At 57.6% G+C, this 19,339-nt stretch overlaps 1 protein-coding gene across 1 annotated transcript; it reads left to right on the forward strand.

The window, feature by feature from the left end:
• Positions 1–5,676: 5,676 nt before the first annotated feature.
• On the forward strand, positions 5,677–11,669 carry ETV3L (ETS variant transcription factor 3 like; the record flags this gene model as incomplete). The annotated part of the gene is given in 8 exon segments (XM_081025250.1): positions 5,677–5,785; positions 6,129–6,257; positions 7,128–7,157; positions 7,160–7,237; positions 7,311–7,548; positions 7,711–7,900; positions 8,249–8,354; positions 11,362–11,669. Coding segments are annotated over 7 exon segments (990 nt in total). The 5' UTR covers positions 5,677–5,785; positions 6,129–6,217.
• Between the last annotated feature and the right edge of the window lie 7,670 nt (positions 11,670–19,339).

Below are 19,339 nucleotides of genomic sequence, written 5' to 3' on the forward strand. Positions count from 1 at the left end.
GAAAAGCACAGGAAAGGGCTGGATTTGGTCGTGTCCCCGCCCCTGCCCAAAGGACATTTGCCTGCATATTGGGGAAGCCACAGGAAGCCCAGTGGGCCACCCCAACAGCAAATGTCTGTGCCAAGCACCTGGCTTCCTAACCCCCCAGCCTCCTCTGCAACGTGAGGGGGCTGACAGGAATGTGAGAGGAAGTGGGTGGGGACAGCGGGGAGCAGCAGAAGAGAGAAGGTGACAACCCTGATGTCTCAGAAGCAGCTGCCCTAGTTCTCCAAGGACTTGAAGTTAGCAATGTGTGCAGGAGCTGGGAGCTGCCATGGAGGCAGGAAGTGGGAAAGCAGAGCCAGCAGAGCTGCGGAGGGGGGTGGGGGGCGGCCCGAGGTCCCCTGAGAGCCCTCCATGGCCCTGGCACCCCCTGGCTCCTAACTGGAATGGTCCTGACTCCTCAGTGGAGGAGATGCAATGAGGAGAAGGTGACAGGGCAGGAGCAGCTCGCCAGTGAGGGGACCCCAGTGACACCTGAGAGCAAGGCCCTGCGTCCTGGCACAGACCTTGGTCTTCCTGGCTGTAGCTCTGTCGTTTGAGTTCGTCTGGTCCCTGCCAATACCCAACTCCCTGGGAGTGTGCTGGGCCCCCTCCCTTTGCAGCCCTTTTCCTCCATCCTCGGTGAGCTCGGAGCCCTGTCCCCCGCCTCCCCGCACACAGGATCCTCTCCTCAGGGCCCCCAGCTCCTGTCTCTTCATCACTCAGCCTCTCTCTCTCTTCCATCGTGTTAGCTTCGGTTGATTTAACCAGAAAACAACCCCCAGGATTTAATCCCATGGCCCTCCATTCTGGATCAGCTCAGGGCTGGGGCGGGCTGTGTAATGATGGGGGGGCGGGGGCTTGGCCTCCCAGCGTCAGGGAGAGAAAAAGAAAGCTATATTGATTCCCCGGTGACAGCCATCAATCTTCTCCCCACTAGGAATTGGAGATTGGGCTCAGTCCCTAGGACTTCAAAGCCAGAAGCTCTGGCTTCCTGTGGCTTCCTTGGCCTCCTCTGTTTCCCCCAGAAGCCTCGCCTGAGGTCCGTTCCCCGTCCCCCTCAGCACCCTGGAGCCCCCCCCCCACCCCCCGCTGGTTCCTTCCACGTCTATAGCAGCTGTCTGATGACCCCCAGTTACTTTCTCCTGTCTGGTCTGTGCCTTATTTGGAAGTTCTTTTTGCTGTCTAGCTTTGAGTCACATTAATAAAGAAAAGGAAAAATCATTTTCTGGAACTCTCAGAGGAAAGAGACATGATGAATGTTTCCAAGTCCTTCGAAAGGAGGTGACTGGGTGAACTGTTGGTGCCATTTTCATACTGAGACTACAGGGAACGTTCCAAACGGTGACGCTTCAGCAGCCTTTTGTGAGCACAGGGGGGACCTGGACTCCAAGAAACCAGGAGGAGCGGGGGTGGGGGTGGGGGGGGTGGAGAGTAAAGGTTGAGGGGGGCTTCCAGGCTCGGCTTCTCCCTATGTCCACAGAAGTTCCAGGAGAGAAGGGCTGCCTGAGGGGGAAGGAGGGGCAGGCCACTGGAAGGACTTTCTGGCAGTCCAGTGTCCCTTTTCCCAGACCTAAGAACGGCAGCCCGGTCACCCGTCTGTCTGTCTGTCTGTCGTGGATGTTTTAGGAGCTGTCGGCCCCAGAGGCAGGCGCTGAATGTAAGGGACCCAGGGAGAGCCAGTCCCTCCCAGCCCCCAACCCCACAGAGGTGGAGGGCATACAGAGGTGCCACTGGCCCCTGAAGGGTTAATGCCATTGTCTGAAAACCACATGGGCCCCCCTGGGAGCTTGGAGATCCTGCTCTCGTTTTAAGGAACCCTAACTCTGCGTGGTGAGCAAGGGGTCGCTGGGAAGGTGCCGCTGGACGGCAGGGACAGCTGCTGCACTGAGGTAAGGGACCCTGGTGGCAGGTCCTGGGCTGGGGCTGGCCACAGGGACGGCCCTTCCCCACCCTCCGCCCACCCCAGCTGCAAAGCCCTTGGGGGAAGGGGAGAAGCAAGGGGACGCGGGCTCCCAAGGGCCACATGGCCTCCGCCTCAGAGGCCATCTCTCTGCTGTCAGGTGTGGGACAGACACAAAGCCTGGTGGCCGTGGGGCAGAACTGGGGACCTGGCGCACAGGGCAGGCTGTTCTCCCCAGAGGGGCACAGCTGTGGTCCGATGGCACTACAGGCGCAGACTCCTGGGGCCAGGGGGCTGAATGGATGCTGGTCTCAGCCGGCACCACCCCTGCTGTGTCCACCAGGGAGCTCCCTGGGGTCCCTTTGCCCCAGGGTGAGGGGCAGGGGTGAGGACGGGCGTGGGCATGGGCAAGAGCGGGCACAGGCAGAGGGGCCCCAGGAGGGGGCAGTTAGGGTAGTGCTGCCATGTGAGCCAGGCTCTGTGAACTGAACTGAACCTCAGATGGGGTAAGACGGCCCCGCCCCATCCTGCCCTTCTTTTCCCAGACTGCCTGTCCTTCCACAGAGCTGGCTCCAAGAAGCCTGAGCCGACAGCTGGGTGCCCCTTACCGGGAGAGCCCTGCGACCCGGGCGGGGGAGGCAGAGGTGGAGCTCTGGCAGAGAAGTCCCAGGGCCCCAGCCCTTCCCGGGGCATAGGAGCCGCTGGGCAAGACTGGGGGGCCATGGCCACTGCACCCTGAAGGGCGATGGGCCCCGTGGGGAGACCCAAGGACATGTGGGTGGACCTGCACTTGGTGGAAGGTGAAGTTAGGGTTCGTGTGAAGATTGGGTTGAGGAGTGGACGGGGCTGGGTGAGCTGGCCTCAGAGGCCCCGAGGGTGACAATGCCGCAGAGGCCCCTTCCTCAGCCGCCTGCCAGCTCACCCAGCTCCACGTTTAGCTGGGAGCTTTCACTTCCTCCAGCTGGGTCCTCAGCGCCTGCTGCTGGGGATTTCTGGTCCTTGGGTGGGGGACAAAGGGTAGGATGGGGGTGTCAGCAGGGGGATCCCCAGGGCACAGCTGATGGGAATTCCGGGATGAAAGGAACCCACTGCGGTTGCCACTGGGGGAGGAGCAGGGAGCCTGGGGAGCTTTGAGGAGGAAGGAGCGGGAAGGCTGTGAGAGCCAGGCCCTGGGCTCAGTGTCCAGCTCTGACTCTTGGGGGGGAGGGGTGCGGCTGGAGAAAGACAGAAAGAGAGACAAGGAAACAGAAAGTGACAGTGAGAGGCAGTGACAGACACAGCAAGACAGAGAGAGAGCCACGACTGGTAGACACAAGAAACTAAGATGGAAATGGGAAGGCCCGTGGACACAGCTGGAAGAGAATGGCCAGTGGGGAGAGAAGGAAGTGGACGGTGGTGGGGAAGTAAGACCAGAGCAGGCTGGAGAGTCGGGGGAGAGGAGAGAAACAGGGAAGGGGGAGACGGGCTGAAGACTGAAAGGTCAAACAATGAAACGGAGACCTGGGCGGGGGGCAGGCTGAGGGGTGGGTGGAAGCTGTCTCCTGACACCCCATTCCCCAGGCCCCTAACCCTGCCCCCCCATGACTTTCACTTGCCTTTGGAGTCAGGTCTGGGGGTGGGAATGGGGTGCCTGGGTTTGGATGTCTACAACACGGAATTGCGCAAACCTTTTAAAGCCATAGCCCCCAGAGACTGCACACACTGGTGAGGTCTGAGGCGGCTGCACTGGGTGGGGGGCTGGGCAGAGACCCGAGACCCCACCAGGAATGGCAGGCAACCAAGGAGTGAGACGGAGCCTGGGAGGGGGGTGGGGGGGATGGCTGAGCTGCAGGAGGACATGGGGTTCAGTACCACACTCCCAGCCTCTGAGCAGCAGAGGCTCCACGGTGCGGGGTTGTGGCCCAGGAGGGACCGGATGCCCTGGGGTCGGGGTGAGTGCAGGAGTCCATCCCTGCCCCTCCCCAAACTCCCCAGGAAAGGAGGTTGCCCAGCCCTCGCCTGGCTTCCTTCCACCCGAGCAGCTTTAACTAATAGCTTTCGGGGTGTCTCAGGACTCAGCACCCTGCGCTTGGGGCCCAGATCAAGGGCAGAGACCAGAGGCTTCCAATCGGATCCCGGATTTGGCAGTTTGCTTGGTATTTAACGTAAAACACCCCCCACCACCAACCACCTCCGTGGGAACCGCCCCTCCCTTCGCGGCTGGTGGCTCCAGTCTGACCTCCGACCTCTGACCTCACCTGTGTCCACAGCCCAGGTGCCACCATGTGGTTTGTCCCTCCTCCTGTCGTTTGGCTGACTCTCCTGCCCGGGGTCTTTCCTCCACCTTTGTAGCCAGAATCCGCCCCGCTTCCCATTTTCCCACGTACTTCATCCAGCAGCCCGGAGAGGTCGGGCTGCGCCCAGCCAGAGCATGCAGCCGCTCAGGAGGCCCCAGGGCAAAGTGACCTGGGAGGCAAGTTTCCACTTTGCAGCGTTGCTCTGCAACTCGGCTTGTTTCCTCTGGCTGTGTTCCTGTCTCTCTCTCCTCTCCATCCCGCCTGCCCATCTGAAAGCCAGCCGGCTGGCCAGCGGGGTTTCCTGGGGCCACCACTGATCCCTCCTCTGGCCGAGCGCCCACTTTTTAGCGTTAGGCCTCACCTCTGCTCCCAGGTTTCCTGCCCTGACGGATCACCGTTGAGAGCGAGTACACAGATCAGCTCCCCATGCCCCCAGCCACACCACTCGCCCAGGAATCTTAGGCAAGTCTGTCTCTTAATCCTTTGAGCCTCAGTTTCCCTTTGCTGGCAAAACACAGGTAATAATACCCGCCTCCAAGGGTTACTGTGAAGACTCAGTGAAGTTGCATCTGAAAACAAAGTCCAGCCCAATGCACTGTGCGCGGCGCTCGCCTGGCTCACACTAGCGGATCTCGTAAGCGGAGCACCTGCTTTGGACGCCGGCAGCTGCAGCACCGAGCCCCAGCCCCGCTGCGGCCGGCCGTCACCAGCATTGCACCTCCTGCATCTATTAAACAGTGACCTGCAACCTGCCGTGTTGTCATGAGCCCGATGAGCTCCGTGTCGGCCAAGGGGACCCATCATATTATTGGCCGTCAGAATGAGGGCTGTGAGATGACAGTGGCAACCGCTCGCTGCCGTAATCCTTCGAGAAACGCAGCACCTAAGAGTGGCCCTCTCCAGGCTGGACACTGACCCTTTCGGGCCTGGTTCTCAGTGCCTGTCCCCTTCGCGCAGCAGTATAGAGACGCCCAGGCTTTGCAGGGGGACTGTGCACACGCGGGAGGGGCTGGGAGCCGCCCGGCGGAGTAGGACCACCCCCCAGCCGGGAGCACAGCCTCCTGAGTGGGGAGCACAGGACTTCAGCTTACAGAACAGGGGCTTCCGGGACAAGAAGGCAGGACTTCAGCCTGCTCCTCCCCGGGCGTCCCCGGTGCACTCAGGGCTCCAGCACTACGGGGACCTGCCAGCACTGGGCACCTGAGATTACGGGAGGGCTGGGGCTCGCGCCCGGGTTCCGCGCTTTCCCTTGGGGCAGGAGACAGTGTGGGTGGGCTGCCAAGGTGGACGCATTGTGTCTCGCTTGCCTCTCTGTCACTTAAGAGCTGTCTGACCTTAGAGAAGTTACTCCATCCTGGGTGACATGCTTGCGAGGTCCCCCGGCACAGGCAGGGCTCTGAGTGTCAGCTCCTAGGTGGCTTCTCTGCTTCTTGCCAGATCCTAGCTCTACGCCAAGGTTGCAAACCTCCAGACCAGGAAACACTGTAGACGCCGCAGGCAGCGCCCAAGGACTTTGTCAGCCTCCACGGAGAGTCTTCTCTTGGACTTCCCTCTGCGACCCCCACCTCCCAGCCCGTTTCTTCAGGTGAGGGGGGAGAGGTTAGACAAAGGGGAACTTCCCAGGGAGCAGGGCAGGAGGGAGGGTGGGACAGGATGGGGACATTTGCTTCGGGCTTGGAAAGGAAGGTGACGAGAGGATTCCAGAATGTCAGCTATCCGTGTAGAGGCAGAGGGACCGCCAGTTCTCAGTGGGGATGCCTTCACCAGCTCTCTGTCCCTTAATGTCCAGAGATGCTCTCTGCTTGGGCCACACTGGGGACCCCAGAAGCACCTGCCACCTCGTGGTGTGGGGTGGGGAGGCAGGGGGCCTGACCTGGGACCCGGCAACTTGCTGACACACCCAGTGACTCTTCACTGTATCCTGCAAGCTCTGCTCCTCAAAGCACGTCCCCACCAGCAGCGGTGGCGTCACCTGGACACCTGTGAGAAATGCGGAGTCTCAGGCTCCAGGGCCTCCATGACTCCTGTGCGTGTAACTGAGCACTGCAGACGACGCGGTGAGTGAGGACGTGCGTGAGTCAGGATGGGGCCAGGGGCGGCCCGTGCGACCAGCCACTTGCCTCTCTGACAAGTTCTCCTTGGGAACTGCGCTCGCCCGGCCCACTTTGTCAGAGAAGGGGACACAGCAGCCAGGTCCCTAAGCCCGTCCCCTGTTCCTCCGCGGTCCTAACGTCCGGTAACTCGCTGGGCCAGCTCAGGGGCAGGCCTGCCGTCCACATGGCAGCCTCTCCCATCCCTCGAGAGTGTGAGGCCCTGGCTGGGCTGCACTGGGGAGCCAGCAGGGGTCCTGGGCTCCCGGAGCTGACAGAGGGAGAAGCCAGGTGTGAAACACACAGTGACACCATGGCCAGGGCCAGGGCCATCCACTGGTCCGTCACCAGCCATTTCCTGAGCACCTACCATGTGCCAGGCGCTCGGGACCCGTCAGTGAGAAGACGCAGAAATCCCTGCTCTCCTCAAATGTACGATTGTCCTCAGTACGTGACCGGTGGGTCATTTGTACCTGCCACCTCCTCTGCTCAGGCTTTAGAAAGAGCCAGCGATTAATTGCATTTTTCTTGTCTTCTCTTGGGAAAAACGCCAATCCTGTCAAGCCCTGAGACCTCCTTCTCTGTCTAAATCCCCAGGGGGGGTGGGACCAGGACCCTGTTCCTCTCCATCCTTGGAGGCGCCCCTTTGCCCCCACCGTCAGCCCCTAGCCAGGCGGGAGGTGCCCAGAGGAGGCAGGGCCCCCCAGGGGCAGGGAGCTTCCTGTCTCACACCAGACCCCTTACCCCTCGTCCTTCTCTCGTCCCTCCGTCCTTCCCCATCACCTCTCTCTCCCCTGCCTTCCTTCCCTTCCTCCTAAGTGGTGGCCATTTCACCAGAGACCTGGACACAGCCCTCGCTCCCCAGGCCCGCCTCCCAGAGAGAAACATGCAGTGTGGCTGCTTGGCCGGGGGCGTCCCCACCATCACGGGCCACTCCTGGATCTCAGGTGAGCCTCTGCCAGGCGCCCGACGCGTGCTGCAGGGTGGCCCTCAGCCACTCACGCTGCCCCGTGTGCCCAGGCCTGGCCGTCCCTGACTGGGCCTGTAAGGCCGGCTCGTCCCCGGGCTCCCGGCAGATCCAGCTGTGGCACTTCATCCTGGAGCTGCTGCAGAAGGAGGAGTTTCGCCATGTCATCGCCTGGCAGCAGGGAGAGTACGGGGAGTTTGTCATCAAGGATCCCGACGAGGTGGCCCGCCTCTGGGGCCGCAGGAAGTGCAGACCACAGATGAACTATGACAAGCTGAGCCGGGCCCTCAGGTGAGGGGGTGCAGAGCTCAGAGGGGAGGCCTGTGGCCTGGGTCCCCACCTGACTGCCGCCCCTCCCAGGCGTGGGACGCCGGGACGCCATGGCCTGCCTGGGGCCTGGCTGCGGGGCCTGGGCTGGCCCGGCTGACCGTCCGTTCTCACGGGGCCGTGCAGGTATTACTACAACAAGAGGATCCTGCACAAGACCAAAGGCAAGAGATTCACGTACAAATTCAACTTCAGCAAGGTCCTCGTGGTCGGCTACCCTCTGCGGGAGGTGCAGGCACCGCCAGCCCCCCACCTACTGCTGGGGGCCCCCGCCCCGTTTCAGCCAGGCCTGACGCCCCTGGACGTGTGGGGTGAGGTAGGCACGAGGCCCCCCCGGCCCCCCAGCCCTTCTCTCTGCCTTGGGGCCCGTCCGCTTCCCTCCTTCGTGTCCCCTGGCCCTGGCCCCTGAGTGCCCCGGTGGCAGGGCGACACTACATCTGCTGAGACACGAGACGGTCCCTGTGTGCCAGGCTCTTCAGTGGCAGGTCACAGGGAGGGTGTGGCTCTCAGGCGAGGGGCCGGGCACGTGGGCAGGGGTGACTTCACGGCCATCCGTCGCGAGATGGTTTCATTGTTTTTAACCCCTGGTTGTCACACAGTGTGTCCTGGGGAATGTGTGCCAAGGAGCACCCGTCTCACCCCACACCTGCTTCTCCTCACTCAGCAGCCCCTGCACTGGGCCGTGGGGCAGCCGCGGGCTGGACAGCAGATCCCCCGGGGGCCACCGGAGGCCCCTGAGGACGAGGAGGGAAGCGGCAGCAGTACCCATGGTGAGTGCCTGGGCCTGGGGAGGGCACAGGGGTCCTACTAGACAAGGGGGGCACCCTCCTAGAGGAGCACAGCCTGGCCGGACATTTGGCCCTGTCCTAACCATCCACGGAGACACTGGGTCCACGCTGACCCAGCCGCCTGAGCCCAGGCGCCAGGACGAGCTGAGGCAACACAGACACACTGTGGAGGACTGTAAAGTGTGGCAACATTTTCTGTGTGGTAACCGGTACGCCCAAAGCAGGAATGAACATTAGGGACGTTTTCTAAGCATGGATGTTTTGGACTGGACCAAAAGTCTGCTAATCGAGAAAAGGGGTATGTAAGTCATGTATTCATTCAACAAACATTGCTTGAGTACCAGCTATTGACTAGGTTTTGGGGGCTCAGAGAAGCTGGCCCTCAAGATGCTCAGAAACTTGTGGGGAACAGAGATGGGAGGACAGTGGGTGACCGGTGCTGAGATTTGGGGAGCACAGGCCCACCGGGGTGCAGAGCAGGAGGTGGGCTTCCTGGAGGAGGCCACGCCTGGCAGGTGGAGCAGGAGGCCCAGGCAGAGAGCAGCGGCCGTGAGGCACAGGCTGTGAGTGGGTGCTGCAAATCTGAAGGATGGGTAGCTCGTCGTGTCATGAGCTGTGTGAATGGGAGGGAACGAGGCGGAGGGCAGCAGATGAGGCCGGCAGGACAGACGGTGTCCAGTCACAGGGCCCTCGGGGGCCACGCCGCGGGGGACTTGATCCTGTGGGCTGGTCAAGAGCTCTGCGTTACAAAGGCAACTGGGGTTGAACGTGGAGTTTGGGATAAAGGTCAGACGGGGGTTGGAGATGGCCTCGGCCAGGACGACAGGGCGAGGGCCAGGCGAGGGCCAGGGTAGAGACACGGGGCTGCGGGCCTCACTCCCTCATCCGCTCGCTCGTTCCTTCTGTCAGCAGACACTTAGTGACCTCCTGTCTGTGTGCCAGGCTCTGTCCTAGGACCGTGCGCCAACCTGAGCACGACTGCTTTTATAGAGCTTGAGCACGAGGGAGTTTGCAAACACTCGGTTACTAACCTTACCATAGACATGTCATTCTAACTGTGCCAACTGCTGCACAGAGCAGCCGGGAGCCTCACTTGACAATGTAACACTTGAGCTGTCACCCAGCAGGTGTCAGCTTAGCTCAGAAGGAGGGACGAAGGCATGGCAGGCAGCGAGAACCATACATGCAAAGGCCCTGGGACTGGACAGAGCGGCTGGAAGGCCAGTGCAGCTGGCCCGTGACCCGAGGGGGAGAAGGTAGGCATGTGGGTAGAGGCTAGCGCATCCAGGCCTGTAAACCAGGAGGTGACGATCAGATTTCTGTGAAGCGCGCAGACACGCTTGACCAACCCGGGGCTCCTATGCAGCAGCCCACAATCCAGCCCTCTGCTCCAGGCACCTTCGTGGAATAAGGACTCCCGGCCTCAGCCCCACCCCAGTGCAGCCAGGCCCGGGGGTGCCCCCTCGGTGCAGGCGCCTGGCCTGGGCCTGTGAGTGCCGCTGAGGTGTGGCGTGGGTGGCCAGGACACGCCAGGACTGCTCCCTGGGTCCTTGGCCCTCCCTCCCTCCAGCCCTGAGGATGCCTTGAGGACAGAGCTGCCCGCTTTGGGAAGCTGCGAAGAAGTGTCCCCGGCTAGGAGTGGGCGACTTTGCACGTCCCTGTCCTGTGCCCTGACTCTGAGGGACGCTGAGTAGGCTCAGGCCACCAGAAGAAGAGTGAGTGGCCGCCACATGCCCTGCTGCTGGCTGGGGGTTCCAGAGGCGGTGCCCCCCCCCTCTCCACAGAGCGCAGCTGCTCCTGGCCAGAGAAGTGGCCTGAAGATGCAGCTGCAGGATGGGTGCTGGGCGGGGGAGAAGCAGGACTGCCGCCTCGGGCCAGGTCTCCAAGGGGCCACACTGCCCCAACCTCAGGGCTCAGGGGACGCAAACCTCCTGGGGAAACATCAGTCTCCACCTCGTGTAAGGACCAGGGAAAGGACAGTGGCTGGAGCGGGTCCCCTCTGGCCGAGGTCCCACGCTCTAGCTCATGAAAGACCATTGTTACTATTTCTTCTTTCATAGGTCCGACTTTAGAAATATCGTCTGTCAAATCAGATAAATTGTCGTGATTAATTTGTTTTTCCAATTTTTATTAACTATAGACATATTGGGTTGATAACGTGCTTTTTTAGTTAAATGACGTGGCCTTGGTAAGGAAAACATGGAAATGGAGTAACGTTTTTTGAAATATAGAAAGTGGTGTTCTTTGTCGCCACCCCCAAAGACCCCTGCCGGGGAGCCCCTGTGTGGGACCTGGGGAAAGAGGGGGGATTTGGAAGGAGGGAAGGCTTCCTGGAGGAGGAGACCTATGGGCCAGAGCCAGTAGGAGGGGGCGGGCTGGGGCTTAGCCCACGCATGCTGCCTCGGCCCCTTCGTACCGTGACATGACATTGCTGGAGGGGGACATTAGCTGGGAGGGGTTTTATGGGTGAGGAACTGAGCCTGAGAGTGACGAGCCCAGGACCACATGCCCAGTCCTGTGCCAGCTATTGCTGGAGCCCTCTACCACGGGGACAGTGAAGAATGGGTTTGCTGGGTTACGGCAAAGAATGTCTTCATTCATTCATTCATTCATTCATTCAACACGTTCTTATTGAGCACTTCATGTGCCAGGCTGGGCGGGCTCCAGAGGAAAATAAAGCAGACACAGTTCTGCCCCCACAGAGTTGGGGACACAGACATTAAGTCATCAAACAGATGACCACCTGACTCTAACGAAGCGAAGGGTCCTGGAGGAGAGGTCATGAGGAGCAACCGGGCCCTCGCCAGGCTGCGGGTTCTCACGAGGCTTCCCCAAGGAAGTGCTACTTAAAGTGAGACCTGCAGCAAAGCAGAAAGGGAGGCATGCGATCGGGAGAGAAAGGTCCAAGGAAGAGGAAAAAGAAACAGAAATGGGAGGAGAAAGGGGCATCTGGGGGGCACTCGCTGACCCTTTCTCTCTCTTCCTCTAGGGCTTGGCTCTGCCCCCCGCCCCTGCCAGCTCGGCCCCTGCTGCCATTTGGGGAGCCCCCCAGAAGAGCTGTCCAGTCTTGCCTCCTTCACCCCTCCGCTCCCAGCCCCTCTCCCCTCCACCTGGCACCGCCTCCCAGGGCACCTCGTGTCCCCTGTCCCCCCAGAGCAACAGTTCCCAGGATCCTCCAAGCCAGACCCCCTGCTCCCAGGGCCTGTGTGCCCTTCAGTGACTTGGCATTTTCCGGGGCTTCCCCTGCTGGCTGGGCTGGGATGGGGGCTGGTGACAGGCTTGGGCTCTCGTCTCTGAGGTAAAGGCCCTCCCCCTGATGGGGGCAGACAGCACCTGTATCCCCAGGAGATGCATGGGCCCCAAACGGTGAAGGAAAGCCCTGTGTCCCCAGTCAGGAGAACTTTGAAGCAGTGTGGCCCTTGAACCCTCCTTAACTGGGAAGACGTGACATGGGGACCCCCAAACCCTATCACTTTGGTCCTCCTTCCCGCTGGCTGTCTACCTTCCCTGGGTGGGAACAGGTTGAGACTGCAGAAGGATTTGAAGAGATGGGCTTGGACCCAAGGCGATGGGGGTTCTGCAGGGAGGTGAGCCTGTGGTCCTGGGAAACTGAGGCATGTGTCCCTCCCCTCCCTCCAAATTGCTAATCAGATTAAGGAGACATTCTGAATCTCAGCCTTTTTGAGGGAGATGAGGATGAGGTTTCCCTCGTGGGAGGCACCCATACCTGCCTATATGAGGGAACAGACATCGTATGTCTAGGCCAGGGGTCAGCAGTTGATTTGTTTCCTGAGTCCCAGAGAACACCTTTCTTCTCTGGGGCCCATGTCCTGTACCACGGTCAAGGTCTCCAGCCCCTCTTCCCCTCCATGCACTTCTCTCCCACCGCTCTGATTTCTGGGAGCCTGGGAACTCCGTCCCACAGGCACGTCCTCCTGTCTCCACTTCCCCAGGACCCCAGCAGGTGGGCTAGGAGGACTTGGTAATGCTCCACTGCAGACCACGTGTGAAATGGCCTTGGCAAAGGTCCTCTCGGCTGACCTCCCACTGCCCTTCACCTGGGCTGCGCTGAAGGTGAGGAGGGGGCCTGGGGCAGAAGTGGAAATGAGCCAGCCCGTCTGCTCCCTCCTGCTGCCACCGCGTCCCAGGGAGAAACCAGTCTCAAGGAAAGAACTAGAGCAGAGCACGTGTTTAGGGAATGCCCCTCGGGTCCCTGCCGGGCACCTCCCAGCAGCGTTCTCAGGGGTCGGTGGAGGGAGGGGTCGCTCCTGCTCTCAGCCCTGCGTCCTGAGAATGACCTGGGGAGCCAAGTGAAGCTTTGGGGGGTGGGAGCAGAAGGGGCACACGACCAAGGAAATGCCAGCAGGGAACAGTATTCCAGGAGCCAAGGCAACTGAACCATGTTGCAGTCCTGTCTCCAGGCCGCCGATGGCAGGTTCAGGAGTTGTGTCCACTTCCTACGACCACAGCGGGGACCAAGGAAGCACAGAGGGTCCCTCTGGCCATTGTTTGTCCCTGTCCCTCATCCAAGCAGTAAGGGCACTTCCCTCCATCGGGGACCCATGCATTTGGCTTTCTGCTGCCTGTCAGTCCTCCTTTGTGGCAGGTGTGTCATTGTCACAAACGGGAATTGAGAGACCCAGGGTAGTACAGGGTTAGGCCTCACCCCACAGAAAGGTTGAGAAAAGTGAGAAACTCAGCTCCTGGGTTTCCAAGCTGGACATGGGCCACCAGAAAGGAAGCAGGAGCGTTGCCTCCCCCCATCACCCCAGATGCCGGCAGAGGCGGGGCCTCAGTGTCCCTGGGGAGGTGTCAGGGGCCCCAGAGGAAACTGTGTCTCACCTGCTCACAGCCGCAGGCCAGCCCGAGGGACAGGGTCCCATAGCAGGGACCCATATGCCCAATGTCCAACCCCTTCTCAGTGGTGGCGGTTGCTGTGACCCCCACATTTCAGTGGATGAAAAATGCTTTGCGGTCACTGTTCTAAAGCTTCCCTTGGTGGTGGGTGAACCCAGGAGACTGGAGGCTCAGCCCGGAAGGCCATACCTGCCCGACAGCGTGCTCCGCGTGACCCAGTGGGAAACTACCCAGACCCAGTGGGACGGGGCTTCGGGGCGCAACTGACCCGGGGGCCTTCCGCCCTGTGCGGCCAGGCGTTTAGGCCATCCTGGCCCCTAGGTAGTAGGAGCACACTCCCTCCTCGCCGCCGCCTGTGAACTGTCCACCGGGGGGAGAAGTCGTCCCTGGCTGAGAACCACTGCAGCCGAGACCGGTTTCAGCATCTCGGGGTGGTTCTGGCAAAGATGCGCGGCGCACGCGCGCCGCCTGGTGGCCAGAGCCAGTGCCAGCGCCCAGAAGAGCGAGTGTGGACCGGCTGGGTGCAGGAGCCCACGCGCGGCGCTGCTTGAGGTGAAGGGCACAGCCCCGGACTCTTCTGAGCGGAGGAAGCGAGTTGCAGGGTGTAAACATTTTATGATAAGTCTCCCCCGCCTCTCATTTCCAGACCCGTTTTGCAAATTAGGCAGGGACTATGCACCCGAGGATCAGCAGGTCGACTGTGGCAACAGCCTGCGGGGTGTGGGTTTCTCCGGTACAGTCGGTGCGGCCCGGGGTATCCGCCCTGAGGACGCTTGCATGTGGCAAGTGTCCCAGCAGCGGACAGAAGTCACCGCGTGGCACAGGAAGGAGGGGCTTTGCAGGCCGAGTACAGGGCGCCCGAGAGCTGGGTGCACACGTCCCCTTAACGTTTGGGGTTTCCTCGTAAGTGTGCAGCACCTGGTTTAAACATACATTTTTGTTTGGCTTGCACAGTTAACCTGCATTAAAATGCCTGCAGGTAAACCGTAAGAAGTCATTTCTAATCCCCAAACACGGAAGGCCAGCCAATGGGTGCCGACCGTGAAGTCGTGAAAACACACAAGCAGTTAATCGTGTGATCACTTTGTTCGTCAGCGATTCCTTCGTAGACACTCGGCCCCGTCTTTCGAGTCAACGTCGGCCATCTTCACGGTGGCCGGACATTCCGTATATGTACCCTTGACCTTTTGGGGGGTCTTTTTAGAATATTTCTTCTTATTTGCTTTGTAAATAAAATGGTGTCAAAGTCTTGGTCCACTATCTTTCTTTGTTCTTTCCTGGAATTAATTCCTTGCGATACAGTCTCAGGAGTGAAATAACCAGGTCAAAAATGATGACATTCCCATGGCTTTAGATACATATTGTCCCACTGTCCTCTGAAAGGATTACATTTTTGTTGTGTTTGTTTGTTTTGTTCTTTCGAGTCCACCTATAAGCAGAATCACACCATCTGTCTTTCACTGTCTGACACTCCACTCACCACAATACCCTCCGGGTCCATCGATGCCATCGCAGACGGCAAGAACCCGTGCCCTTCCCTGGCTGAGCAATATTTCATTGTGTATATGTGCCATCTCTTTATCCATTCATCCATCAACGGACTCCCAGGCGGCCTCCACATCTTGGCCGTTGCAAACAATGCTGCAATGAACATATGGGTGCACGTGTCCCTTTGAAGTAGTGTTTTAGGTTTCTTCAGATAAATACCCAGAATGGAATCACTGGGTCCTTCTTCATCTCTTGTTATAGCCTTTGTTTTAAAGTCTATTTTGTCTGGTATAAGTATTGCTACCTCAGCTTTTTTTTTTCCCATTTCCATTTTTATGAAATATCTTTTTCCATCCCTTTACTTTCAGTCTGTGTGTGTCTTTCAATATAAAGTGAGTCTCTTCTAGGCAGCTTATGTAAGGGTTTTGTTTTCTTATCCTTTCAGCCTTCCTATGTTTTTTAAAGCAATTGTTGATAGACTTGTAACTATTGCCATTTTATTATTCATATTTTTTATCTTTTTTTCTCACCTTAAAGAAGTTCCTTTAAAGTTTCTTGTAATACTGGTTTGGTGGTGATGAACTCCTTTAGCTTTTACTTGTCTGGGAAGCTCTTTATCTGCCCTTTGATTCTAAATGATAGCTTTGCTGGGCAGAGTAATCTTAGTTGTAGGTCCTTGCTTTTCACCATGTTGAATATTTTCTGCCAATCCCTTCTGGCCTGCAAAGTTTCTGTTGAGAAATCAGCTGACAGTCTCATGGGAGCTCCCCTGTAGGGAACTAACTGCTTTTCTCTTGCTGCTTTTAGGATTCTCTCTTTGTCTTTAACCTTTGCCATTTTAGTTATGACATGTCTTGGTGTGGGCCTGTTTGGTTTTATCTTGTTTGGGACTCTCTATGCTTCCTGGGCTTGTATATTTATTTCCTTCACCAGGTTAGAAAAGTTTTCATCTATTATTTCTTCAAATAGGTTATCAATTTCTTGTTTTCTCTCTTCTTGTGGTACCTCTATAATGAGAATTCTTATATAACGAGAATGAGAATGATTCTCTATAATGAGAAAGCTTATAGGCTGCTGTGTGGGGGGCTTATCACACTGAGTGTGATTTGCCCCAGAGGGCCCTGGTGCCTGTTGAGACTGCCCTTTGTGTGTGCTGTTTGTGGAGTTACTCAGGTGTTGCTCTGTTGTGGGCTAAAGCCAACCTCCAAGTATGTTGGTTCTGGGGCCTCTTGGAAGGGACTCAGTGCAGGCCCAGGTCAGCCACTGCCTGTGACTAGTTGAGGACTACCTGGTAGGAGCTACAAAGCAATCCACGATTGGTCCCTGCCTGTGCTGGACCTGGAGGCACGGGGGAGAGGCTGCGTTGCTAACTGAGGACATCTGCCACCAGTACCGGGCCTGGGGTAGCTCCACAAAAAGCCAGAACACACGGAGGCCCGCTGCCACCTGCTGCCAGTTGCTGACTCTGATAAGGTTCAGCCCTGAGTTGGGTGGGGCGTGGTCCCAGCTGAGTCAGCAGGGCGGAGCTGGGGAGCTCACCAGGCCAATCAGATTCAGATTTGGCTGGAGGGGGTGGGCTCAACACAAAAAGGGTGGTGCCCACCTACTGGCTGCACTGGAAAAGGATCCCACACTCGAAATTGCCCACTGTTCTCCAGGCCCCCCCTCAGGCCACACACCCTGATCTGCACCCCCGTATGTCTCCAACGCCCGCTGAGTCACCGTCCCTCCTCTGGAGCCCAAGGTGAGTGTCTGTGCGCAAGTGAGTCTGTGTGCAGCTGTTTAAGAGGACATTTGGGTTTCCCGCAGCGTTCCAGCCCACACGAATGGGCGGAATCCCCACTGTTTTTCACAGCCCAATGTTGTGGGGGCTCTTCCTCTCAGCAGGAGGAGCCTGGTGTGGGGCTGGGGGGACCTCTACGGCCGAGGTATCCCTCCTGATTCTCAACTGCCACACTGAGGTCTGGGGCCTGTTTGGCAGCTCTGCCCCTCCTACCCGTCTTGATGTGGCTTCTTTATATCCTCAGTTATAAAACTTCTGTTTAGTTAGACTTTAGATGGTTATCCAGGTTGATTGTTCTATAATTTCATTGTAATTTTAATGTGTTCATGGGATGAGGCAAGCACAGCATTTATCTATTTCGCCATCTTGGATCTTCCAGGATGATACTATTTTAAAGCCACACTGATGCGCCCTCACTTTGAGCCAGTTCCTTGACACACAAGAGCTCGTCCACAGCCCACAGCAGCGTTAGGACACGAGCACTATTATCTCCCATTTTCCAGATGAGGACACTGAGGCAGAGGGAGGTGAAACTACCTGCTCACGGCCACATTCCAGCGAGTGGCAGCGCCAGGGCCCGGAGGCCATCTGCTCCACAGAGCAGGCCTTGGTGCCGGCCCGTGTCCTCTGCCCAGGACACGCAGCCTCGCCCACCTCCTCCCAGGTTTATAAATGAGAGTAAACAGCCCATCATTACCGTCGTCAGTAAGTGGTGAGGGAAGAGGAACAGTTTCCTGCTCGCTTACTATTTATAGTTTGGGCTCTTGTTTTAAAATCTGCTGCAAGGACTGCCTCAAGAATGCAGTATTTTAAAGATATTTTAAATTTATATTAAGGCCAGCTAAAGATGGAGGGAGGAAACAGAGATAGGGGAAAAGAGAGAAAGGAAAAAGAGCTCTCCAGGAAGTTCCGAGGCAAAAGGGGCGAGAATGTTCCAGGTGCCAGCCTAGGTGCCACGTCACCTCTGTTAGAGTTTAAAAAGAAGTAAAGTAGTTTCACAAAGCCCATTTTGGTTGCTTGGGCTGGGAGCTGTTATTTCCGTTTGAAATGTTGATACTATAACTAATTTTTTCATTGCTTTGTCTAACCGTCCAGAAGCCCTCCGAGGAAAACTGAATGAGCACAGCAATGACCCTGGGGTTTTGGCCAAAGGAAAGCAAGCAGTGGGTGAGGCCTGGTCTTTGGGCCAGAGGTTTTGCCTACAGATGGCATGAGACCCAGACAGCAGTCTCCAAGGCCTCTGCCAGGAGCTGAGAGGTGAGGCCAGAGACGTCATCAGTCAGCCCATCTGTTTTTCACTTGAGGGGTCAAAGGTCCCCAGTAATAAGTTGTCCCGAGTTGCTAGGAACAGCAAAACCTGTGTATTGTCCCTATGAATGTATCAACTCCCTTCATTGTCCCCCCTTCGCCCCCCGCATGTGGACGGGTGCACAACAGGCCTCCCTGCAGGGCTCACTGCTATCAGGAAGCTGCCCTCTCTGGCCTCACCTGCCCTCTCACTGACAGCCCACACCTTCTCTCAGCAGTCTCACATTTTACACTTCTCACAAGGCCTTTCCTCCCTGCTCTGGTCCTTTCTTCCAGGCCCAGAAGAGGTTTCATCTCCCCAGCGATGAAACCCCTCCTACCTGCAGCAAACAACGGAGGTCAGGCGGGCTGGTGCTGGGGCTTGGGGGGCTGTTTTCCTCCATGTTAAAATCTTTTTCTTATCCAACCTCTCCTCCGTGTGCGACCCTGCTGGCGACCGTGTGTTCCAGTGGCTGCCACACTCTCCTATTGCTAAGGCTGTTCTTTGCAAGTCCTTTCTGGGCTCCCCTCTGCACCCCCGTGTACTGTGTTCTCCAGAACACTGGCCACACTTCCTCTCCACACGCGTCCGAGATGGTTTCAGTTTGTCTTCTCTTCTCGTCTTCACCACCACTAAATGCTGACTGATCCCGCATCTACACCGCCAGCCCTGACCTCTGACTCAAGCTTCAGGCTCATTGGTCCGCCAGCCCTCCAAGCATCTCTGCCTGGACATGCCACAGACATCCCAGACATGTCGCGTCCCACATGGAACTCTCTGTCTTGCCTCCATTGCTGCCCCTCACTCCCCTTTCCTTTCCAGGACACTACAGTGCATCCAGTTACATCCAAGGGTGGGAGGCCATGCTTTCTTCTCCTCACCTACATCCAGCCCGTCACTGAATCCTACCAGTTTCACCTCCCAAATGTTTCTCAAACCTACGCTGTTCTGGACAAGTCCACACTGCCCTAGATGAGGCCCCCACCAGCCTGTTCCATGGTCCAAGCTGGTCCCTCCCCAACCCATATTCAGTAGTGCCAGGACGGTCTGTTTAAAATGCCAATCTGATCACGTGACTGAAAACCCTTCGTTAGCTCTCCTGAAGGGAGAAGTTTTTCTCTGTACCCCAAGTGGTGGAAACTTATTTGACTATAATGCCATTTAAAGAGATGCAGACATAAAACTAGGTATAAATATATGTTTATGGCACATAAAACTATGAAAACAATGGCAATTTACCAATCAAGTAGAAACAAAACTGCGAAACCCATACATTTTTAAATAAAAATGTTAATTTACTGCGACAAATGCTGTTTTGTGGAAGCCATAGCTGCACAAGCTGTGATCAGGGGGCAGGTTCCTCCAGCAGGTTCTCTGGGGGTTGCGGGCATGTCCTGACTCACGTCTCCCACCACTTTTCTCCAGGATGACTTCTGCTAAATTTTATCGGATCTATCATTGGCGAACATCTTCTCCCCTTCAGCAGGTTGTCTTTTAGTTTTGTTGGTGGTTTCCTTCACTGTGTAAAAACGTTTTAGTTTGATGTAGTCC

This window comes from Rhinolophus hipposideros (assembly GCF_964194185.1).
Source record: "Rhinolophus hipposideros genome assembly, chromosome: 19".
Classification (NCBI taxonomy): domain Eukaryota; kingdom Metazoa; phylum Chordata; class Mammalia; order Chiroptera; family Rhinolophidae; genus Rhinolophus; species Rhinolophus hipposideros.